We start from the raw sequence: 26,049 nt of genomic DNA on the forward strand, positions 1-26,049 counted from the left end.
AGTGTTCTCAGTCACACTGTGGTCTAGATCATATGTTACCCTATAGGGAACAGTAGTAGTTGTGGTGCCATCTGTCAGGCAGATAGTGTGCTCCTTCACCTTCAGCCCCAAAGAGCTCCCCACAATGGGAACAGAAGAAGTGCTCAGGGTGCCAGGTGCGGTCCATCGCTGTCAGGATGTTCTGAGAGAGAGGACAAAGAGCCCAGCATGCGGTGAGGTAAACCCAACGACAACAAATCTAGAGAGGTGGTGAGTTGGTTTTGTGCAGTGTTAAATAATGGTGATAATATAGTCCAATCCAAAGAGAAGGAGTTTACCTGCAGAATGGGACCCTTGCAGTAACCACAGCGAGGTGAGAAGAGATGCTGGTAGTCTTTCTCACAGTAGGCCTTCCCCTCCCTCTCAAAGAAGCCACTAGTCCCCAGCTCAGCCTGACACTCCACACAAACAAAGTGTTCTGGGTGCCAAACCTGGCCCAGGGCTGTGATCATCTGCCGAATAAAATAAAGTGGTAAGAAGAAAAATATACTTTGTTTCATGTACTGGCCATGGTACTTCTGATTGATCATCTTCGCCTATACTGTTATTTTGAAATCAAGCTTTTGTCTGGTTTTTGACAGCTCAAGCTGTTTACCTTTCCCACAATGACCTTGCCACAGGAAGCACAGTGGCCCTTCGCCACCGTTCGTACACCCATCTTCTCCATATCAGAGCTCAAGCCTCCCAGAAGGTCATCTATGGCATCCGTTTTTCTCTGTGTTGATGCCTTGCGCTCCAGATCAGAAGTCTTAGGACTGTTGGTGCTCTCCTGTTTCGCTTGGGTGTCCTCCTTTTCTTTCTTTTCTCCAACATGGTTCTTTTTGACTGACTTCTGGACAAGTGGTGGTGGGGTTGAGGGAGGAGGAGGGTCTGGGAGCTAAAGATGAGAAAAAGCTGTGTGTCCTCAAAACAGAATTGCATCTGTTCATATGCATCTAGAATGTGTTTTTAACAGTTGTATATCTCAAAATTCTATTCATTTTGGAGGCACTAGTGGTACTAAAGCTTCCAATATTTATTTAGTTTGCTTATACTGCCCTCTGCTGTCAGATCAAGTCAACTTCATTGAAAGACAGAGAATTGTAATTTGCTTGATTCTACCCATCCTCTCTCCTTGCCTCCTTCTCAAAACCCATTTGATGAGAAGCCGTTGGATGGGAAGCTCAGAGGTCCCTCCCCTCTCATACAATGGGTTTTGAGGGGGCGAGGAGAGAGGACACAAGGAATCAAGGAAATGCATTTGAGATTCTCCTACACTCATCCTATGCTCATGCTCTGACCGACAGCGTATTCCATGATAGATGCTTCCTCACCCTCATCTCCAGGCCAAATAGCAAATCCTCCATTATGGAGTCCAGCTCTCTGGTAGCAGAGCAAGGGCTCAGCAGACCGGCTTCCATTGGAGCTGGTAACTCACTGACAAACACACAGAGAAAACCACAGATGAGCACTGTTATAGAATGGACACTGGACAGATACTTGAATCTGAGGTGATACATCTCAGTCTCAGCTCTATCTGTATGGTCTGACCCAGGGTCATAACGTATGGCTATCTGTGAGCAGACCTACTAGTGGCTCACCTGTATGCATTGGTGCGATCTGTCTCAATTTCTTTCTTTGGAGGGAGACCAACAGGACACACCTTTGAGACCTGTGGGAAATTTCACATAAAGCCTAGAGCTAAAAGACACGTCCAGTTGTAGTAGTTGGACAAAAGACTAAACAACAACTGCTAGAGGTGATTTTGTCATTACCTGTCCATTTGTGTTGGCTGTATCACTTTCTTTCTTCTGAGTAGCTGACTCTGGACCAGCTAAGTTGAAAGCCAGCTCTTCTAGGATAAGATCTATAAAACACATATATGCTGTGGTATGGTATGGTACGACAGTATTAATCAGAATAAGCACTTCTAACAGACTTCCTCTGAGATGAGTTACAATGCCTCACTACGTTCTCCTTTTGCCTATTGCGAGGCGCACCCATTGATCTGATGTGGTTGTTTCCAGTGGTGTAAAGTACTTACTTAAAAATACTTTAGCTCTTAAGTATTTTTTGGGGGTATCTGTAATTTACATTACTATTTCTGATTACTTTTACTTTTACACCACGACATTGCTAAAGAAAATAATGTACTTTTACTCCATACATTTTCCCTGACACCTAAAAGTACTAGTTACATTTTGAATGCTTAGCAGGACAGGAAAATGGTCCAATTCACACACTTATCAAGAGAACATCCCTGGTCATCTCTACTGCCTCTGATCTGGCGGAGTCACTAAACACACAGGCTTTGCTTGTAAATGATGTCTGAGTGTTTGAGTGGCTATCTGTAAATTAAAAGAACATGAAAAATGTGCCGCCTGACTTGCTTAACCAAATAGACTTTTACTCAAGTAGTATTTTACTGGGTCACTTTTCCTTGAGTAATTTTCTATTAACGTATCTTTACTTTTACTCAAGTATGACAATTGGGGGCATTTTCCACTACTGATTGTTTCATACAGTGCTGCTTCCTGAGGATATGATATAAGAGATGTTACAGACAAGAACCTCAAAGCAGAAGTGAAACTTTTGAAACTGATGCACTCTATGCCTAACAAACAGTCTTATTCTGACTTTTAACTCACATGCTGACAGTAGCCTATGAAAGGGAACATTACATAAAACTATTGTATTGTGCTCATTTTATGAGGAAGTTGAACACAAGTAAGTCATAACTATGCTGGTGGAGATTTACCACAAATCCAGGATTTGTTTATTTTTTCAAAGTAAAAATACAACGTATATTAAGTACCTTCAGAAAGTATTCATACATGGAATCGCCGCCAAAGGTGCTTCTATTGAGTATTGACTCAGGAGTGTGAATACCTATATACAGTGCCTTGCGAAAGTATTCGGCCCCCTTGAACTTTGCGACCTTTTGCCACATTTCAGGCTTCAAACATAAAGATATAAAACTGTCTTTTTTTGTGTGAGAATCAACAACAAGTGGGACACAATCATGAAGTGGAACGACATTTATTGGATATTTCAAACTTTTTTAACAAGTCAAAAACTGAAAAATTGGGCGTGCAAAATTATTCAGCCCCCTTAAGTTAATACTTTGTAGGTTGGATGGAGAGCATTCGTGAACAGCAGTTTTCAGTTCTTTCCACAGATTCTCGATTGGATTCAGGTCTGGACTTTGACTTGGCCATTCTAACACCTGGATATGTTTATTTTTGAACCATTCCATTGTAGATTTTGCTTTATGTTTTGGATCATTGTCGTGTTGGAAGACAAATCTCCGTCCCAGTCTCAGGTCTTTTGCAGACTCCATCAGGTTTTCTTCCAGAATGGTCCTGTCTTTGGCTCCATCCATCTTCCCATCAATTTTAACCATCTTCCCTGTCCCTGCTGAAGAAAAGCAGGCCCAAACCATGATGCTGCCACCACCATGTTTGACAGTGGGGATGGTGTGTTCAGGGTGATAAGCTGTGTTGCTTTTACGCCAAACATAACGTTTTGCATTGTTGCCAAAAAGTTCAATTTTGGTTTCATCTGACCAGAGCACCTTCTTCCACATGTTTGGTGTGTCTCCCAGGTGGCTCGTGGCAAACTTTAAAAGACACTTTTTATGGATATCTTTAAGAAATGGCTTTCTTCTTGCCACTCTTCCATAAAGGCCAGATTTGTGCAATATACGACTGATTGTTGTCCTATGGACAGAGTCTCCCACCTCAGCTGTAGATCTCTGCAGTTCATCCAGAGTGATCATGGGCCTCTTGGCTGCATCTCTGATCAGTCTTCTCCTTGTATGAGCTGAAAGTTTAGAGGGACGGCCAGGTCTTGGTAGATTTGCAGTGGTCTGATACTCCTTCCATTTCAATATTATCGCTTGCACAGTGCTCCTTGGGATGTTTAAAGCTTGGGAAATCTTTTTGTATCCAAATCCGGCTTTAAACTTCTTCACAACAGTATCTCGAACCTGCCTGGTGTGTTCCTTGTTCTTCATGATGCTCTCTGCGCTTTTAACGGACCTCTGAGACTATCACAGTGCAGGTGCATTTATACGGAGACTTGATTACACACAGGTGGATTGTATTTATCATCATTAGTCATTTAGGTCAACATTGGATCATTCAGAGATCCTCACTGAACTTCTGGAGAGAGTTTGCTGCACTGAAAGTAAAGGGGCTGAATAATTTAGCACGCCCAATATTTCAGTTTTGGATTTGTTCAAAAAGTTTGAAATATCCAATAAATGTCGTTCCACTTCATGATTGTGTCCCACTTGTTGTTGATTCTTCACAAAAAAATACAGTTTTATATCTTTATGCTTGAAGCCTGAAATGTGGCAAAAGGTCGCAAAGTTCAAGGGGGCCGAATACTTTCGCAAGGCACAGTAAATAAGTATTCAAGAGCATTGCACACCTGGATTGTACAATATTTGTCCATTATTGTTTTTTAAGTTGATTGTTGATCATTGCTAGACAGCCATTTTCTAGCATTGCCTTAGATTTTCAAGTCGATTTAATTCAAAACTGTAACTAGGTCACTCAGGATCATTCTATGTCATCTTGGTAAGCAATTCCAGTGTAGATTTGGCCTTGTGTTATGATACACCATCCAAAGCCTAATTAATAACTTCACTATGCTCATAAGGATATTCAGCGTCTGCTTTTTTCTATTTTTACACATCTTTCGGTTACTAGTCCAATGCTCTAACCATGTCAGGAATTGTGAAAAACTGAGTTTAAATGTATTTGGCTAAGGTGTATGTAAACTTCCGACTTCAACTGTACATGTGTTCACAAGACTCGTCTAAAGGTCCCCCAGTACCAGTTGAAACAATGAATGAAAGTATATATGGAGACTGTTTAGTGCCAAAACAGTCCCGATCGCTCAGATATAGGGCACTTCAGAACTAACTTAGTTTGCATTCCACTTCCGCCCCGGCTACACTGCCGGCCTAGTGTAGCCGGGGAGGCAGTGGAATGCAAACTAAGTTTGTTCTGAAGTGCCCTATATCTGAACGATCGGGACTGTTTTGGCACTAAACAGTCTCCATATATACTTTCATTCATTGTTTCAACTGGTACTGGGGGACCTTTAGACGAGTCTTGTGAACACATGTACAGTTGAAGTTGGAAGTTTACATACACCTTAGCCAAATACATTTAAACTCAGTTTTTCACAATTCCTGACATCTAATCCAAGTAACAATTCTCTGTCTTAGGTCAGTTAGGATCACCACTTTATTTTAAGAATGTGAAATGTCAGAATAATAGTAGAGAGAATGATTATTTCAGCTTTTATTTCTTTCATCACATTCCCAGTTGGTCAGAAGTTTACATACACTCAATTAGTATTTGGTAGCATTGTCTTTAAATTGTTTAACTTGGGTAGAACATTTCAGATAGCCTTCCACAAGCTTCCCACAATAAGTTGGGTGAATTTTGACCCATTCCTCCTGACAGAGCTGGTGTATCTGAGTCAGGTTTGTAGGCCTCCTTGCTCGCACATGCTTTTTCAGTTCTGCCCACAAATGTTCTATAGGATTGAGGTCAGGACTATGTGATGGCCACTCCAATACCTTGACTTTGTTGTCTTTAAGCCATTTTACCACAACCTTGGAAGTATGCTTAGGGTCATTGTCCATTTGGAAGACCCGTTTGCGACCAAGCTTTAACTTCCTGACTGATGTCTTGAGATGTTGCTTCAATATATCGACATAATTTTCACTCCTTATGATGCCATCTACTTTGTGAAGTGCACCAGTCGCTCCTGCAGCAAAGCACCCCCGCAACATGATGCTGCCACCCCCGTGCTTCACGGTTGGGATGGGGTTCTTTGGCTTGCAAGACACCCCCTTTTTCCTCCAAATATAACAATGGTCATTATGGACAAATAGTTATATTTTTGTTTCATCAAACCAGAGGATATTTCTCAAAAAATTACGAGCTTTGTCCCCATGTGCAATTGCAAACCATAGTCTGGCTTTTTTATGGTGGTTTTGGAGCAGCGGCTTCTTCCTTGCTGTGCGGCCTTTCAGGTTATGTCGATATAGGACTCGTTTTACTGTGGATATAGATACTTTGGAACCTGTTTCCTCCTGCATCGTCACAAGGTCCTTTGCTGTTGTTCTGGGATTGATTTGCACTTTTCGCACTGAAGTACGTTCATCTCTAGAAGACAGAACGCGTCTCCTTCCTGAGCTGTATGACGACTGCGTGGTCCCATGGTGTTTATACTTGCGTACTATTGTTTGTACAGATGAACGTGGTACCTTCAGGCATTTTGGAAATTGCTCCCAAGGATGAACCAGACTTGTGGAGGGCTACAATTTTTTTTTTGAGGTCTTGGCTGTTTTATTTTTATTTTCCCATTATGTCAAGCAAAGAGGCACTGAGTTTGAAGGTAGGCCTGAAATACATCCACAGGTACACCTCCAATTGACTCAAATTATGTTAATTATCAGAAGCTTCTAAAGTCATGACATCATTTTCTGGAATTTTTCAAGCTGTTTAAAGGCACAGTCAACTTAGTGTATGTGAACTTCTGACCCACTGGAATTGTGATACAGTGAATTAGAAGTGAAATAATCTGTCTGTAAACAATTGTTGGAAAAATTTGTGTCATGCACAATGTAGATGTCCTAACCGACTTGCCAAAACTATAGTTTGTTAACAAGAAATTTGGGGAGTGGTTGAAAAATGAGTTTAAATGACTCCAACCTAAGTGTATGTAATCTTCCAACTTCAACTGTACATGTTCGTGAGAGCCTGACCTTTCCACAGAGGGGTCATATTAGTGTGTAGGCCAAACTGTTCGGATGCTACAAACAGAAGTTGGCAGATCATCTGTACTGACTTCAGACGAGTTCCAAGATGCTTGTAGGGGGCCATAGAGTGAAACGGAGAACACCATCGTGTTTTTCACAGTCTCATCTTTACATAGAGGGATCATAGTTTGCAAGCCAAACCGTTTGGACGCTACAGACAATTATGTTATTTTCGGGGTGTCTCATGTTTTGACAAACACCGCTCTAGCTCTGTCACCTTTCACAACAGATGCGGAAGTGTGACATAGGCGTGGGATTGAGACACATCCACTGCAAAACCCAAAATATATATTTTTTAAACTGATCGATTTACATGGGGAGTTTTGTATTGTGCTAATTAGATTTCCCAGGAAGCGCAGACATCAACCTTAGGGTTAACCACTATTATTGTACACAGATTGAGTCTATGCAACTTATTATGCGATTTGTTAAGCACATTTTTACTCCTGAACTAATTTAGGCATGCCATAACAAAGGGGTTGAATATTTATTGACTCAAGACAATTCAGCTTTACGTTTTCTATTAATTTCTAAAATGCTCTACAAACAAAATTCCACTTTGACATTATGGGGTATGGTGTGTAGACCAGTGACACGAAATCTCAATTGAATCCACTTTTAATTCAAGCTGTAAAACAACAACATGTGGAAAAAGTAAAGGGGTGTGGATACTTTGTGAAGCCACTGTATATCCCTATCCACTGGATTTCTCACTAATTGAATGTGGTTGGTACTAGGTGACTTCAGTCAACAGCCTTAACAATCCATCTGCCTATCAACAGAGAACCTTCTTTGTGATTCCCCGTGAATTTACATCAACAGTCATGTCTACAACAATACATTTTATTCAGATACGATATGAACCATATGATGTGATTAGCATGCCCAATGTAATACACACAACAAAACTTCTACATGTATGTTTTCATGAGTATATCATTTTATATTTTATTAGTGCTCAAATCTGTTGATGTGTGTATTTCGTTTATAGTTTGATCTATTGTATCTTGTTTTATAACACAACAGCAGCAGAGGAAAAAAATATACTCACCCAGCTCATCCATGCTTGCTCAATGCACTTATAAATGTGTATGAGCTTACATGTTCAGTTGTACGGGTGTGTGTGTGTGCGTATGCGTGTGCGTGTGTGTGTGTGTGTGTGTGTGTGTGTTGGGTTACTGGCAGTTACTGTGGTAACCAGCCCACTTTAATCAGGTCGAAACTGTCATTTCCTTTTGTCAGTTCTTTTTTGCAAACTTGAATTTCTCTTGGTGCACTGCTACCTTGATGATACAGACTACATTCTAAGTCATTTTCTACTTATATTCTTGAAACATATGATCTGGTCAATAGTTTAACACGTTTCATTTGGTTTATTTGATGAGTTAAAAACATAATACAACCACACAAGGGAATACAAAGCACAGGTTGTATGTACACAAATGTTTAATCAATAGCTATCTCCTAAACGCTGATGTTATATAGGTTAACGGGTCAACTATAAATCTTTAAAATTAGATGGCATACCCCCCTCCAAAAGAAATGGGCTAGGGGTAGATTAAAACGTTTATTTGACTTTTTTCAAATAGGAAAGACCAGAGCCATGTACAGGGCATTCAGAAAGTATTCAGACCCGTTGACTTTTTCCACATTTTGTTGCGTTACAGCCTTATTCTAAAATAGATAAAATATTTATTTTTCAACCTACACACAATACCCCATAATGAGAAAGCGAAGCAGGTTTTTAGAAATGTATTAAAAATAAAAAACAGAAATACCTTATTTAGGTAAGTATTCAGACCCTTTGCTATGAGACTCGAAATTGAGCTCCGGTGCATCTTGTTCCCATTGATCATCCTTGAGATGATTCTACAACTGGATTGGAGTCCATCTGAGGTAAATTCAATTGATTGGACATGATTTGGAAAGGCACACACCTATCTATACAAGGTCCCAAAATTGACAGTGCATGTCAGAGCAAAAACCAAGCCATGAGGTCAAGGAATTATCCGTAGAGGTTCGAGACAGGATTGTATATCAAGGCACAGATTTGGGGAAGGGTACCAAAACATTTCAACAGCATTGAAGGTCCCCAAGAACACAGTGGCCTCTATCATTCTTAAATGGAAGAAGTTTGGAACCACCAGGACTCTTCCTAGAGCTGGCCGCCCGGCAAAATTGAGCAATCGTGGGAGAAGGGCCTTGGTCAGGGACGTAACCAAGAACCAGATGGTCACTCTGACAGAGCTCCAGAGTTCCTCTGTAGAGATGGGAGAACCTTCCAGAAGGACAACCATCTCTGCAGCACTCCACCAATCAGGCCTTTATGGTAGCGTAGCCAGACAGAAGCCACTTCTCAGTAAAAGGCACATGACAGCCCTCTTGGAGTTTGCCAAAAGGCACCTACAGGATTCTCAGACTATGAGAAACAAGATTCTCTGGTCTGATGAAACCAAGATTGAACTCTTTGGCCTGAATACCAAGCATCACGTCTGGAGGAAACCTGGCACTATCCCAATGGTGAAGCATGGTGGTGGCAGCATCATGCTGTGGGGATGTTTTTCAGCGGCAAGGACTGGGAGACTAGTCAGGATCGAGAGAAAGATGAACGGAGCAAAGTACAAAGAGATCCTTGATGAAAACCTGCTCCAGAGGGCTCAGGACCTCAGACTGGTGTGAAGGTTCAGCTTCCTAAAGGACAACAACCCTAAGCACATAGCCAAGACAATCCAGGAGTGGCTTCTCGACAAGTCTTTGAATGTCCTTGAGTGGCCCAGCCAGAGCCCGGACTTGAACCCAAAGGAACATCTCTGGAGACCTGAAAATAGCTGTGCAGTGAACCCTTGACTGGATGTATTCAATTAACAGGATGTACATACTGTACCTCTCGAGCAAGGATATTCAACTGTTACCCTATGAGATTCGGATCCTGCTGGTTTTCTGTTCTACCTGATAATTAATTGCACCAACCTGGTGTCTCAGGTTTAAATCACTGATTAGAAGAGAACAATTAAAAAATAATCATTTCAACTGTCATATTTTGACACAAATAAATTATATGGTATTACAATAACTATAGTGACCAGTGTAAAGTTATCATTGTCATTGTATCATTGGCCTCTTTCCTGTTGTTCATGCCAGGGCTGATGGACCAGATTAGTGACCCTCTGACCATGGCGTCGGCATCTACTCCAAAAGCCGTCGGATGACAGTGGCACATGGAGATAGACGTGCGGCGGAGTAAGTCTTGAGTGCATCTAGGGTCATACCTTGGGTCAGCTGAATAACCTGGGCTTCTCTTTGCACTCTGAGCTCATCCACTACCTACTGCTGAGGTAAGACCTCAGACCAGACTGGGCTGATGGTGGCACTGGTAAGAAACGGCACACCATATTTATGTCTCATCTTTATTACACAACTATAACATTGGAGTAATATTATGTTGGCTGTTATTAATTTTTGCAAAATTTCTTCCCCCTCTCTTCTCTTCAGCTATTTTTCTAAAGTGTTTGCCAAATGCTCAGGTAAATACATTTCCCCCATAACATACAGTTTACAGTTTCATTCATGTGAATATGTACTGTATATGTAAGCCTGTTTTTTGAATGGTCCACTAGGAAGTATGAAAGGGGACATGGCTGCCTTGCTGACATCAAGAGAATCTCTGCATCGCTACGTCCTATTGGTCCACACTCACCGGCAACAGTGCCCCTTCCCACCCACCCTCCAATCTGGCACTGCCGTGGAGAAGTAGGCAGCTGGCACAGAGGTGAGCCAGTCAAAGGGAGAGGCAGTGAAGCAGAGAAGAGGCCCAAGGCACTTACCCCCTCTAGAGGAGTACCTCTCCCCATGTTCTCAGGGGAAGGAAATAAGAGAACCCTCGGATGTGTTAGAGGCAGAACTGTGTCTGGGAAGGAGGACATCGGCTCTCATGGCAACCTAGTCAGAGTGGCTGTGAATAAGAGGGGGGTGACATGAGAGAGGGACGGAGGCAAAGTGGAGGGAGATATTACCCCTTCAGGTTCAACTAGGTTCAAAGGGAGGAGAGAAGCAAAGGAGCTCAAGAAGGAGAGTGTCACAGGGAGGCGTGGTCTTACTGTGAGGAGGACCAGGGGTTGTGATGGCGCAAGGCCCATGGTGACCCAAGAGGAGGCACAAACAACCAGGATTTTTTTGGGACAATTTTGAAACACAATCCAACCACACATGTGGATACAGTACAATGCCATTAAAATCATATAAGATGACACAAAAAAAGAAAAAAATATGTATTCCCATTGTGGTCCTCATGAAATTACATGAAAACAAAATATACACAAGATTATAACATGAAAACAAAATACATCTCACATACATCTCATCAGTAGGGAGGAAACCATAAAAGTAATCAAATAGATTACCATGTAAAGGTAATTGAAAACAAGTATACTTTTTTTAAGCCTGTGCAGTTTTAAGGCATTTAGCCTATAAATCATTTCTTAAGGTTTATCTTAAAACTCCCTAGCGTAGGAATGGAGAGGAGACGGTGGACCGGACAACCATCAACTCTGGAGAGAGCAACTCAACAGGTTAATTAATAAGAAATGTTATTGTCATGGATCTCTCCGGAACTTTCATTGTGCACACCTGGCCCCTATTCCCAGTGATTAGTAATTGTATAAGTGTGCCCTTGGTTTACAAGTGTCCTGTTGATTATTGCTACAATGTCCGTTGGTTCGTGTGAGTACCTGTGCTGTGTGTTTTGGCTTTCGTGCCATTGTGGATTGCGCAGATGATTACCGGTCTCGTCCCGTGTGTTAATCATTGTGTGCTTGTGTTATTTATTCGATGTACTCCTCGCTCTTTTGTTTGGGTTTCAACCCTGTGTTTTGTATTGTGTTTGTTTGGTCTTCGTCCCCGTGCCTTTACACGGCACGCCGTAATTTGGGTATAATAAAAAAAACTATTACACATTCCTGCGCCTGTCTCCCGAATCATTCATACTGACTTGACAATTATCTAGAATTTCCTGATTAGTTCTGAAATGCCAGTGTTGACTCAACATCACTATGTTGTTTGGTCATATCCAGGAAACGAGAATACACAGGAAGCTTCAGCGGCAGGAAGTGACACAATGCCAGCAGAGTCCTTGCGGTCATGGCAGGATTGGTAAAGTTGAATAGTTTGCTTCATGCACAACTCCTTGCATGTATTTGTTGTTCAAATCGTAATCAACCCAACCTTATGGTGATCTAATTTTATGTTTCAATAGGTGGATGGCTGCCTATGTATTGTGATAATGATGATAAAGGTGATGAGGACAACCCAAGGCAAAATCACTGGAGAAAAGGATGTCCCTTCACCCAGCAGGTTTCAATGACTATGTATTTAATCACCCAAGAAGGAAATAAAATGTGAATGAACATGTTGAAAAAATGAATGACCACTTTGTTGCACTTCATAGTGATGTAACTGTAGTACAGTCATGGCCAAATGTTTTGAATGACACATTAATTTCCACAAAGTTTGCTGCTTCAGTGTCTTTAGATATTTTTGTCAGATGTTACTAGGGAATACTGAAGTATAATTACAAGCATTTCATAAGTGTCAAAGGCTTTTATGGACAATGATGTGAAGTTGATGCAAAGTCAATGTTTGCAGTGTTGACCCTTCTTTTTCAAGACCTCTGCAATCCGCCCTGGCATGCTGTCAATTAACTTCTGGGCCACATCCTGACTGATGGCAGCCCATTCTTGCATAATAAATGTTTGGAGCTTGTCAGAATGTGTGGGTTTTTGGTTGTCCACACCCCTCTTGAGGATTGACCACAAGTTCTCAATTGGATTAAGGTCTGGGGAGTTTCCTGGCCATTGACCCAAAATATTGATGTTTTGTTCCCCGAGCCACTTAGTTATCACTATTGCCATATGGCAAGGTGCTCCATCATGCTGGGAAATGCATTGTTCGTCACCAAACTGTTCCTGGATGGTTGGGAGAAGTTGTTCTCTGAGGATGTGTTGGTACCATTCTTTATTCATGGCTGTGTTCTTAGGCAAAATTGTGAGTGAGCCCATTCCCTTGGCTGAGAAGCAACCCCACACATGAATGGTCTCAGGATGCTTTACTGTTGGCATGACACAGGACTGATGGTAGCGCTCACCTCGTCTTCTCGGGACAAGCTTTTTTCCGGATGCCCCAAACAATCGTAAAGGGGTTTCATCAGAGAAAATGACTTTACGCCAGTCCTCAGCAGTCCAATCCCTGTACCTTTTGCAGAATATCAGTCTGTCCCTGATGTTTTTCCTGGAGAGAAGTGGCTTCTTTGCTGCCCTTCTTGACACCAGGCCATCCTCCAAAAGTCTTCGCCTCACTGTGTGTGCAGATGCACTCACACCTGCCTGCTGCCATTCCTGAGCAAGCTCTGTACTGGTGGTGCCCCGATCCCGCAGCTGAATCAACTTTTCGAGACGGTCCTGGTGCTTGCTGGTCTTTCTTGGGCGCCCTGAAGCATTCACAACAATTTAACCGCTCTCCTTGAAGTTCTTGATGATCTGATAAATGGTTGATTTAGGTGCAATCTTACCAGCAGCAATATCCTTACCTGTGAAGCCCTTTTTGTGCAAAGCAATGATGACGGCATGTGTTTCCTTGCAGGTAACCATGTTTGACAGAGGAAGAACAATGATTCCAAGCACCACCCTCCATTTGAAGCTTCCAGTCTGTTATTCGAACTCAATCAGTATGAACTCAATCTAGCCTTGTCCTCATCAACACTCACACCTGTGTTAACGTGAGAATCACTGACATGATGTCAGCTGGTCCTTTTGTGGCAGGGCTGAGATGCAGCGGAAATGTTTCTTGGGGATTCAGTTAATTTGCATGGCATAGAGGGACTTTGCAGTTCATCTGATCACTCTCCATAACATTTTTGAGTATATGCAAATTGCCATCATACAAACTGAGGCAGCAGACTTTGAAAATTAATATTTGTGTCATTCTCAAAACTTTTGGCCACGGCTGTGCAAGGGAGAAGCTGAAGGGGGGGGGGGAGCAGTTCAGTCAAAGGCAGAGAGAGATACTGTAGGTCAGGGACAAGGAGGAGTTGGATTTTGATGGCAACAGGTGGCTTTTGAAGATGTTTTCTCACATTTCCTTAATTTGCTAGATTGGATTATTTGACTAAAACCATTAAATGGATTTTCAAGTCAAATATGCTGGAATGAAAGTCATGAAAGTGAACATAGGACAAAGGATTCCTATCAGCACACACTGTGCAATAAACTACATTCATTTTCTTTCATTTGGATTGGATTTTGTAGAGGAGCCAGCCGACAATGTTCCTCAGATTGTCCTAAAAAAAAGGTTTGTGCATTATCACTTAATTTATTTCTATCTGTTTATTGTCATCATAATTTAAAGTTCCCATAAAAATAACACCAAAATCAACCTCGCCTTGTGAGTTTGACGGCTGTGGGAAAGTCTTCTCCTCTCGGCAGTACCTCAGTGTCCAGCAGCATAGCTGAAGATGACCGCTCACTATCTACTTATTACAGTCATCGCAAGGTAAAATACACTAAACTCCATTCTATCTTATCGCACCTTTTGTTCAGCATCATATGAAGTACCAGCACCTCCACCGGAGGACGCTCACCTGCTCTTACACTCCCTGTAGGGCCCTGTGTTTCTTCAGTCACATGGTCAAGACGAACTCTGGCTTTTGTCTTGAGAGCAGAGGGACATCTGAGTTCTGTGCCCGGGTGTTCCACACCAATAGTCGCTTTCTCATCCACTGCCGCAGAGAGAAGCCTGTTCAGTGAGTGTTCTCTGTCATAGCAACAGCACTCAAGGACTATTTTTCAGTTTCTTTTATACTGAAAGTATAGTCTAAACTTGTTTGATATATGTGTTGTGGTCCTTATGAGTGTCCCTCTGTCTATCCCTTTGCCTCACCCCTCTTCCTCTCTCCCTCTCTACCAGGTGTGAGGTGTGTGGCTCCACCTGCTGTCAGAAGGCCTCACTTCAACTGGCACATGAAAAAGAACAACATTGACGACAGCTACCAGTTCCCCTGCAAGGTCTGTGGCTGGTACTTGGAGAAGAGTTACAATCTGACCGCTCACCATCGCAAGGTCTGTGGCCTGTACTTGGAGAAGAGTTACAACCGCAAAAGCCACCCTAACCCTGACTAGACCTTGAGCTTAACCATCACACCCCCGACACTGAATCACCCCTCACTGCTACATTTACACCTGTAGAGATGTGGGGCATGTCAGGGTCCCTTTATTGACTGTAAATAATGGTCCTTTGGTCTTTTGTGACCCAAGTGGCCAGCAGGTCAGTTTCTCTATGCAGTCCATGGACAATGTTCATACTGAAGACAAGCAGTCTCTTTCATTATTATATGTGTTTTGGTAAAGAATGATTTTTATTGAAATAGGCAAGTCAGTTAAGAACAAATTCTTATTTTCAATGACAGCCTAGGAACAGTGGATTAACTGCCTTGTTCAGAAGAACAGATTTTCACCTTGTCAGCTCAGGGATTTGATCTTGCAACCTTTTGGTCCAACACTCTAACCACTAGCTCATACCCTACCTGCTGCCCCAGGAAGACCATCTTTGGGTTTTGAATTTGTATAAATCTTTTACTATGCAGCTTTATTGATGAGGAAAGTATGTCGAATGGAGGGGGAAAATAAAATGTTTGTTACATTTTGTTATATGACCATGCACCACCTTGAAAGACAAATGACATTACACATTTTATCTATCTTTGGACACTGTGTTAACAACCCTCCAGGCAAGCTTCAATGCCATACAACTCTCCTTCCGTGGCCTCCAATTGCTCTTGAATACAAGTAAAACTAAATGCATGCTCTTCAACCGATCGCTACCTGCACCTACCCGCCTGTCCAACATCACTACTCTGGACGGTTCTGACTTAGAATACGTGGACAACTACAAATACTTAGGTGTCTGGTTAGACTGTAAACTCTCCTTCCAGACCCATATCAAACATCTCCAATCCAAAGTTAAATCTAGAATTGGCTTCCTATTTCGCAACAAAGCATCCTTCACTCATGCTGCCAAACATACCCTTGTAAAACTGACCATCCTACCAATCCTCGACTTTGGCGATGTCATTTACAAAATAGCCTCCAATACCCTACTCAACAAATTGGATTCAGTCTATCACAGTGCAATCTGTTTTGTCACCAAAGCCCCATATACTACCCACCATTGCGACCTGTACGCTCTCGTTGGCTGGCCCTCGCTTCATACTCGTCGCCAAACCCACTGGCTCCATGTCATCTACAAGACCCTGCTAGGTAAAGTCCCCCCTTATCTCAGCTCGCTGGTCACCATAGCATCTCCCACCTGTAGCACACGCTCCAGCAGGTATATCTCTCTAGTCACCCCCAAAACCAATTCATTCTTTGGCCGCCTCTCCTTCCAGTTCTCTGCTGCCAATGACTGGAACGAACTACAAAAATCTCTGAAACTGGAAACACTTATCTCCCTCACTAGCTTTAAGCACCAACTGTCAGAGCAGCTCACAGATTACTGCACCTGTACATAGCCCACCTATAATTTAGCCCAAACAACTACCTCTTTCCCAACTGTATTTTATTTATTTATTTATTTTGCTCCTTTGCACCCCATTATTTTAATTTCTACTTTGCACATTCTTCCATTGCAAAACTACCATTCCAGTGTTTTACTTGCTATATTGTATTTACTTTGCCACCATGGCCTTTTTTGCCTTTACCTCCCTTCCCACCTCATTTGCTCACATCGTATATAGACTTGTTTATACTGTATTATTGACTGTATGTTTGTTTTACTCCATGTGTAACTCTGTGTCGTTGTATCTGTCGAACTGCTTTGCTTTATCTTGGCCAGGTCGCAATTGTAAATGAGAACTTGTTCTCAACTTGCCTACCTGGTTAAATAAAGGTTAAATAAAAAAAATAAAAAAAATCTATGAGGAAATTTGAATAAATTATTATACCCCCTTTAATCTGGCTTTCAATACGTCCGTTTTATTGATGGAAGCCCACGTTGGCCAACACAGCCGCGTACTAACAGGTGGGCGTTTGTTCAGAATAATATTTTTTCATCCAATTGGCGCATAGAAAATCTCGAAGACCCGCCTCCAAATGGTTGCTATGCCTACAACATCGCGCTCTAGGCTTGATTGACAAGTATGTCAACCAATAGGGACAGATGGGTGGGAATTTGCGCGCACACTGAAAACTGCCTAGAGATATTGTACCTCTGCCTACTATCAAATCACTTTGGGCATTATACAACTATGGCTGGATCTGGACAGGTGAATGACTGAAGATGGAAAATGTACTATAAAGGTTTTCCTGAAACAATATACAGGTAATGAACTATTATTTCGGCTGGGTCCTGTAAAATGGCTTGCTTTGTAACTAGCGCGGGGAACTGCATAATGCCTTGCCGTCTTCAGCAGCATGAGAGAAGACAATGTAGAATTCAAGCTTGCACGCTATCAGTAGCAGACAACTGACAAACGTTTTTGACCTATGCTTGCTGCCAACCTTTAACTGGATATTGGTAATGTTATATCATTAAATGATCAGAAATATAGATTAAGGTTTACTTGTTATATATTTGCTAAGTAGACCGTTTGATGGCGAATTATGGAAAACTACTCAGTTAGGGTTAAGTGCCATGCTCAAGGGCACATCGACAGATTTCGGTGACTGGCTCAACGCTCTTAACCGCTAGGCTAGGCTACCTGCCGCCCTAGCAAATGTATTATATTTAAAGGTAGCGAAATTACTGCTTTGACAATGTTTATTTTGATAATGAGAAACTTGTTTGATGATATTGCTGGTTGGAAGAACTAAAAGTCACCACTGACTGTCACTGTTTTGGTGTTTTGGTGTTTTTCAGGTGGGGGGGGGGGGGTGTTAATTAAAAAACAATTTTTTACTGTGTGTGTGTGTGTGCGCGAGAGAGAGAATATCCCTTATATTAATCTTGGTAGAATCATATCCTCCTGGGATAGTACAAGATGTCAACAGCAATCAATGACCCCAGAGAGACTTATCTAATGACCATGTTGATAAAAGGTCTAGAAAGTTACTGTGACTTAAACTGTTCCAGTAATGGCCTGGTTTTCTATTTAGCATTGTATGGAATAACCCGTGTAACATGTTTTAATATTAAATAATGATGATAGTGGAAGTAAAATTCCACATTGACACATGTTCTCCAATTGTTTTAACCTTCTCAAATTAAAATATATAATGCCATTAACTTTTATTCTAAAGCTGGTTTGAAACCACCTAGGCTTATATGAAAATGCTGGAGGAGAGGTTGATGAATGCACACTTGATGTAGTTTTTTAAATTCAGATTGCAATCTACATGGTTTTCTAAACAGAGAACAGAAACCTTCATAGAGACGTTTCTTGATCGGTGTTGAAAAAGTAATATAAGTACTGATATTGAGAGGTGAAGAAAACCCTCCCTTATGTCTCGATCAAGTGAAACCCTCTACTCTGCTAGTTGTGAGTGGTGAGAGAGCGTAGTGAATCATGGATGGATGTGTGGGTGGGACTGGGAATGAAGAGATGCGAGGTGGAGGAGTTTCAATAAGATTAAGAAATATGTACCAACTTCATGGCCTCTTGCCAGTTGACTTCATGAGTAGTTGAGTATTTAGTTATGCATTCCGCAAAGCATTTTTATCTTTCAATAAATAATGTTTATTTATGAGTTGCACTCTGAAAGCTTAACCTACCTTTCTGTCTCATCTCTATTAACTTTTCATTGTGTAGAGGCAGATATTCACCTGATAATCATAGTGGGAAATATGGGTGGGTTGAGGTCCAGTTTCTAATCAGGTACCTATTGAAGCCAGCTCAACATCCCTTAACTCAGAACCTCTGCATCTGAAATCATAACGATCCACTTGTTCTGGAGGGGTGAGCTGAGGTTGTGTGGTGCCGGCTGCTGCTGGTCCCAGTAGGTAGGCCCTTACTGCTGGAGATCACACTGAGCTTAAAAGTGGAGGCTTTGACCCCCGCCATTCCTGTTGATCTGGGGCCAGGCAGGCACCTAGCAGCCTCTCTCTACCCGCTGCCATCATCAGGTCCCTGCTAGCTCTCCTCCCAGAACAGAGACACATCTGAAGCATGCCACAATTACAGCACATTCTTCACCGTCAGACACCATCCACATCACTCAGCCTTGCCTCGGCCCCTAAAAGGCTGCGATGTGGGGAGCAGCAAGGAGGGAGAGAAGAAAGGCAAGGCCAGGGGGAATAAGAGTTCTACTTTGCATTTAGATTAGAATTGACTGTCTCGCTCTGTATTTTTCTGTTGATTAGCCTAAAGCCTGATCAGAGCCTTCCTGTAGAGCTGGCCACCTCAGCCTGCGAGGAGAATACCATATCAATATAGCGGGCTAACTCCGCTCTGCAATCTGAGCACTCAATTCAATAATTTTATGGCACTGGGGAAAAGAAGCATATCACTTGATCCTTAACTAGAATCCTTAATTGCTACATACATTTTAGAACTTATAAATTAATCATATATACCCATTCATTCTTTAAGAATAGAATCTATTAAATCAACTTAGTTCAACTGTCGTACCCCATCAGAACCCCAAAATGTAAGCTTGTTTTATGCCACGTAAATGTAAACAAACACTGTATAGCCTCAACATGGTGAAAATACATTTTATCAGTCCTTAGTATTTGGTATTTTATTAGGATCCCCATTAGCTGTTGCAATAGCAGAAGCTACTCTTTCTGGGGTCCATAGCTTTGTCTATGAATTTGAGAGTGGTTACATTTCTCCATCTCCTATCTTTTTAGTGAAATGGGGAGAATACTTTATTGTTTCAATTAAGGATTCTAGCTTTAAGGATTTTCAGTCCTCATGATTTAGCTGGCTCCCTCTGCCCTCACAGCTGGCCCATACAGTATAGTATGGTGCTACTGTTGGTGGTGGTGAATTAATTATGGAGATCCCCTGCCTGTAATGTAAGCTACAGAGCTGCTGGCCGTGGACTCCCTGGATCTTGCCAAGCAGGGCAGAGCTGGAAGGCAGTGCCGGTGGCCATGCTACTAAGCATAGGGTCTCTAGCAGATGGATCTCTCTGGCCACGGGTATCCACCGTGGGGCTGGCTGCAGGAACAGACCTCACTCTGTTGGGTTACGGGTTCACTTCAAGCTGTGCTAAGTGGACCAGTGATAAGTGGAGCTCAATAATATAATTTCCCAGGTCGAAATGTATCACAGGTTGTTGACATGGTGACTGACTATTGTGACGTCAGATCTATTTTGTGGTATTCCAAATAACAGGGGATGTTGCTGTGCAGTAGGAAAGGAGGAGATTTCTGATGTTGTTCAGCACCTTGTGTTACTATTCATGTTTCTAATCTGGGCCACTCAAAAGCACATGGTGACCCAAAAGAGAACCATGCTGAAGGAGATGAGATAGAGCCTCTTATTTTTTTCTGGTCTCTGTTTTGTCATCTCAATTAGCAGCTGGACTATGGAAATGTATTCTTACCTAATTTATTTGTATGATGTTTTGTTATGCCATAATGCCATGCCAGTGCTCACCATGCTGTCATGCTCTGCTCAATGCTGCTGGGTCTGTACTGGAAGTGATGCTTGGCAGGCTGGCTCCTTGTCATAGACTGCACCGTATGCTACAGGGAAAACAACCCATTCAGCTCCAAACAATGGGGTGCATGGAGGAGAGCATACTCAGGTTCTGCCTGATTATTCTTCTGCTGCCTGGGTAGAGGAGGGAGAGAACATTTGACACAAGCAGAGGTTTGTTCATATGTACAGTTTGATGGTGTTGACATCCAAATTGATGCAGCAACAGCACATTACATCAAGCCAGTGAATAGGGAAATCAATGATTGCATGTAGGCTACGTTTTATTGCAATTCTGATGAACATGGGCCTTTGTGCTGAGACGGTTCTGATTAACATTGGCTTTGCTGAGAGTGCCAGCCTGGCTTCATTAGGGAATGCATCGGCGACGTCCCCACAGTGAAGGTTCACTTCTTTCCAAATCAATCTGGATTAACACTGAGGTTGGCACTAAACTAAAGGACAGGGCTACTACACACAGGGCTAACCCAGACAACCCGTAGGCAGGGGCCCCATCTAAATCAACAGTGCTGCAGTGGAGCGGATCGGGGGCTTCAAGTTCCTCTGTGTCTAAATCACGAAAGACTTGAAATGGTACACACACACACACAAGTGCACAGTCATGAAGAAGGTGCCTCCTCCCCTCAGGAGGTTGAAAAGGTTTGTTATGGGCCCTCCAAATCCTCAAAGTTCTACAGCTGCACCATTGAGACCATCTTGACTGGCTGCATCACTGCTTGGTATGGTAACAGCACCGCCCTCGATCGCATGGCGCTACAGAGGGTGGTGCGGACAGCCCAGTACATCCACTGGGGCTGAGCCCCCTGCCATCCAGGACATTTCATATCAGGCTGTTTTGAAAGAAGGCCCGGACAATTGTTACACTCCAGCCACCCAAGCCATAGACTGTTGTCTCTGCTTCCGTTTCATCAATAAGTGCATCGATGACGTTGTCCCCACAGTGACCGTACGTACATACCCCAACCAGAAGCCATGGATTACAGGTAACATCCGCACTGATCTAAAGGCTAGAGCTGCCGCTTTCAAGGAGCGGGACTCTAACCCTGAAGCTTATAAGAAATCCTGCTATGCCCTCCGACGAACCATCAAACAGGCAAAGCGTCAATACAGGGCTAAGATTTGAATCGTAGTACACCGGAAGCACAGCCGCGAGTTGCCCAGTGATGCAAGCCTACCAGACTAGCTAAATTACTTCTATGCTCGCTTCAAGGCAAGTAACACTGAAGCATGCATGAGAGCATCAGCTGTTCCGGGCGACTGTGTGATCACTGTCCGTAGCCAATGTGAGTAAGACCTTTTAAACAGGTCAATATTCACAAGGCCACAGGGCCAGACGGATTACCAGGACGTGTACTCTGAGCATGCGCTTACCTCATCACTAAGCTAAGGACCTTGGGACTAATCATCTCCCTCTGCGACTGGATCCTGGACTTCCTGACGGGCCGCCCCCAGGTGGCAAGGGTAGGTAACAACACATGACAAATAAAAATGTGATTTGGTGCATCAAGTCTGACACCAACAGGCTCCTGAACAGCTTCTAACCCCAAGCCATGAGACTGCTAAATAGCTTAAGGAATGGCTACACAGACTGCGGGGACCCTGGTATTACGTTTTTGCACTGTATATGCACACTCGCAGGACTCCACACACGCACACACATTTATACTGACTCTATGCACACACACTCGCATACAAACATCATATGCACTACTGCTACTTTGTTTATCATATATCCTAATACCTTACCCCTGTGCATATCTACCTCTGTCACGCCAGTATCCCTGCACATTGTAAGTATGGTATTGGAACTGACCCTGTGTAACGGCTGTCTTCCTCTGGCAAGGAGGAGTAGTAAGGATCGGAGGACCAATGCGCAGCGTGGTACATGTTCATGCTCTTTATTAAAACAAGCGAACACTGAAACAAAACAATAAACGACACGTGAAATAACCAACCGAAACAGTTCCGTGTGGAACACACAGAAAATAAACACCCACCAAACACAAGTGGGAAAAGGCTACCTAAGTATGATTCTCAATCGGAGACAACTAACGACACCTGCCTCTGATTGAGAACCATACCAGGCCAAACGCAAAACACAACATAGAAAACGGAACATAGATAAACCCACCCAACTCACGCCCTGACCATACTAAAACAAAGACATAACAAAGGAACTAAGGTCAGAACGTGACACCCTGTATGTAGCTTCTTACTTTCTTGTGTTATTTTTATTTCTTGTGTTTTTGTTCTACCGTATGTTATTTTTACTACTATGTTGATATTGATTACTGCATTGTTTGGTTTAGAGCTGGCAAGAAAGGCATTTCACTGTACTTGTGCATGTGACATTAAAACTTCTCAAACTTGATAATGGTCTGTCCCTATCACATTGAATGAATCAACAGGACCAAGTAGGTCCATATTACAGCCAGGTCCATGTGGTCAGATGTGCCAGTCACATTTGGGTGCCTCCCAGACCTGGCTCTGGAAGCATCGTCATTGGCAGGGAGGGTAGTGGGTACTGCAAAATGGGTCTAACAGGGGAATTCTCTCCTCCTGTCCCTGCCAAATCAGGTTTGATGAAGGACAGAGCAACAGACTCTGCAGTGCAGTAGCTACTCTCCCTGTCGCTGTCCTTGGAAAATGCCTACAGCTGCGACAGTTTGGCAAGACGTATCATAGATGTGTTACACCTGAGATTGTGGATTTAGCTATAGGTCACTGCTTTTAGAGCTCGACTCCTATATCAGTCTACCATTTAGTGTCGGAGAGTGTTGATTGGTGGTAGCACTTTTCTCATTTCTCTTCCATTTGTCTTGTTCCCCTCTTCTCAGTTTGTTCTGTCTTAAAGCCTTAGGCCTGTCTGTTCTTTTACATGTCTCGTTTCACTATCCACCCACCCTTTCTGTTCCTCTCCTCTCCAACCTCACTGCCTCTGCCAGTGACAGATGGGACTGTTAATAGCCTAGCAGACCGTATTCACTCGATTCTTGGCCGAGTCAATACTTTGACCCATGTTCTCTCCTTCAAGATGGAGGAGGCGGATATCTGAGGTTGTCAGTAAAGGTGGGAGTTGGTCAATTTCCCCCCCCAGCCTCATGCCTTAACAGAGATGACCTGAAGAAGGGTGGTGTGGGGATATAAGGACCAGGCAGGGAGCCTCTGCTGAACTGTCAACCCAGAGAGAAGCATCTGCCAGTAGCCCCACTTCAATTCCCTCCACCACGGGGAAGAGAGAGTGAGGCTCAATATGGGTGTAGAGATGCCATTTATTTGTGGCCAAAACGAGAATGGGGACAGTTTATCGGGGGGGGGGACTGGAAGGGTCTTTTTTTTGTTAAACCCTCATTTTTTCTGGTAGTCCATCTGGTTCTTGTCAGTAGTTGTTTGTTGGCTCTTTCTATGGCATTAGACTGTAGACCTGCAGCCTGGGCTCTAGGCGCTGATGTCGCCTTCTCCACTGCTGCGTGCTGCTGATAGCATAACGTTGCCCTGGCTGTGGTCTTAGACTAGTGGTGGCTCAGTCTGTTTGACTCTCACAATCAGCAGGGGAAAGGGCAGGAGCCCAGCCCAGTCCAGGGTGGAGGCAGCGCAACGTGTTACTGTTTCAAACTCACTAAGCTGGTGAGACAGAAAGGAACTAGGCCTACTGGCCATTATGTGCTATTTGAATGATTCCTTATCAGTCCACCCACCTCTGAGCTGTGTAACATGGAGAAGGCTGTTCTCTCTCTGACCCTCTGTGTGAGACTCAGTGAGTCAGCTTGTACCAAATGGATCCACCACAGTACCTTCTACCTTCATCAGCCCACCATGCTCAGCTCCTGTGGAATATTAATTACCAGAGGAATCTCAATACACAACACTGTTCTAATCTTTGTTTACCTCTGGTTTCATATTATGTCTTGCCTTCCATGAAAATCCGACCATAGAAACATGGAGGCAATTCTTTTATAAAGACTAAATAGGAGGCGCCTGAGTTTCAAGTTTGGGGAAGCATGCAATTTATCCTAACATTTCTAACGATCTGCATGCCAGTTCTATAAACTGCCTCAAATTTGCTGGACCCCAGGAAGAGTAATGGGGACCCATAATAAATACAAAAACACTGCATTCGGAAAGTATTCAGACCTATTAACTTTTTCAACATGTTATGTTACAGCCTTATTCTAAAATGTATTAAATAGTTTTTTTTTTTCTTCATCAATCTACACACAATACCCCATAATAAATATTCAGACCCTTTACTCAGTACTTTGAAGCGCTTTTGGCAGCAATTACAGCCTCGAGTCTTGGGTATGACACTACAAGCTTGGCACACCTGTATTTGGGGAGTTTCTCCCATTCTGCAGATCCTCTCAAGCTCAGGTTGGATGGGGAGCGTCGCTGCACAACTATTTTCAGGTCTCTCCAGAGATGTTCCTTTGGGTTCAAGTCCGGGCTCTGACTGGGCCACTCAACGACATTCAAAGACTTGTTCCAAAGCCACTTCTGGATTGTCTTGGCTGTGCGCTTAGGGTCGTTGTTCTGTTGGAAGGGGAAACTTCACCCCAGTCAGAGGTCCTGTGTGCTCTAGAGTAGGTTTTCATCAAGGATCTATCTGTACTTTGCTTCGTTCATGCTTCAATCCTGACTAGTCTCCCAGTCCCTGCTGCTGAAAAACATCCCCACAGCATGACACTGCCATCACCATGCTTCACCATAGGGATGTTGCCAGGTTTCCGCCAGACATGACGCTTGACATTCAGGACAAAGAGTTCAATCTTGGTTTCATCAGACTCTGTGAGTCCTTTATGTGCCTTTTTGGCAAACTCCAAGCGGGCTGTCATACCTTCTACTGAGGAGTGGCTTCCGTCTGGCCACTCTACTAGAGGCAGACCGATTATGATTTTTCAACTCCGATACCGATTATTGGAGGACCAAAAAAGCCGATACCGATTAATCGGCCGATATTTTTAGTTTTTTTATTGTAACATTTTTTTTTTTTCTAATAATGACAATTACAACAATACTGAATGAACACTTATTTTAACTTGATATAATACATCAATAAAATCAATTTAGCCTCAAGTAAATAATGAAACATGTTCAATTTGGTTTAAATAATGTAAAAACAAAGTGTTGGAGAAGGAAGTAAAAGTGCAATATGTGCTAACGTTTAAGTTCCGTGCTCAGAACATATGAAAGCTGGTGGTTCCTTTTAACACGAGTCTTCAATATTCCCAGGTAAGAAGTTGTAGTTATTATAGGACGATTTCCCTCTATACCATTTGTATTTCATTAACCTTTGACTATTGGATGTTCTTATAGGCACTTTAGTATTGCCAGTGTAACTTTATAGCTTCCGTCCCTCTCCTCGCTCCTCCCTGGGCTCGAGCCAGCAACACAACGACAACAGCCGCCATCGAAGCAGCGTTACCCATGCAGAGCAAGGGGAACAACTACTAGAAGGCTCAGAGCGAGTGACGTTAGAAACGCTATTACCGCGTGCTAACTAGCTAGCCATTTCACTTCGGTTACACCAGTCCTATCT

The 26,049-nt window shown here is 42.9% G+C and overlaps 2 protein-coding genes across 4 annotated transcripts in view; one reads left to right on the plus strand and one right to left on the minus strand.

Annotated features, from left to right (window-relative positions):
• The window catches only part of lpxn (leupaxin), a 31,607-nt gene that overhangs the window by 1,770 nt on the left and 3,788 nt on the right, over window positions 1-26,049 (minus strand). Inside the window, exons 2-8 of one of the 2 annotated variants that reach the window (XM_031833305.1) lie at window positions 20,451-20,627; window positions 1,794-1,885; window positions 1,620-1,690; window positions 1,353-1,455; window positions 635-916; window positions 318-491; window positions 100-181 (exon numbers count right to left, since the gene is read on the minus strand). In XM_031833305.1, the coding sequence (XP_031689165.1) occupies window positions 100-181; window positions 318-491; window positions 635-916; window positions 1,353-1,439 (625 nt within the window). In that variant the 5' untranslated portion in view covers window positions 1,440-1,455; window positions 1,620-1,690; window positions 1,794-1,885; window positions 20,451-20,627. Of the gene's footprint in view, window positions 1-99; window positions 182-317; window positions 492-634; window positions 917-1,352; window positions 1,456-1,619; window positions 1,691-1,793; window positions 1,886-7,913; window positions 8,028-20,450; window positions 20,628-26,049 lie in introns of those variants that run through there. The other variant, XM_020492552.2, reaches the window with a different exon arrangement.
• Window positions 17,056-26,049, plus strand: part of LOC109898778 (F-BAR domain only protein 1) — a 46,781-nt gene continuing 37,787 nt past the window's right edge. For both annotated transcript variants that reach the window (XM_031833303.1, XM_031833304.1), the window contains exon 1: window positions 17,056-17,227. The gene's annotated coding sequence lies outside the window, so the exon portion shown is untranslated. The remainder of the gene's footprint in view (window positions 17,228-26,049) is intronic.

The sequence above is a fragment of the Oncorhynchus kisutch genome, linkage group LG10 (genome assembly GCF_002021735.2).
Source record: "Oncorhynchus kisutch isolate 150728-3 linkage group LG10, Okis_V2, whole genome shotgun sequence".
Taxonomy (NCBI): Eukaryota; Metazoa; Chordata; class Actinopteri; order Salmoniformes; family Salmonidae; genus Oncorhynchus; species Oncorhynchus kisutch.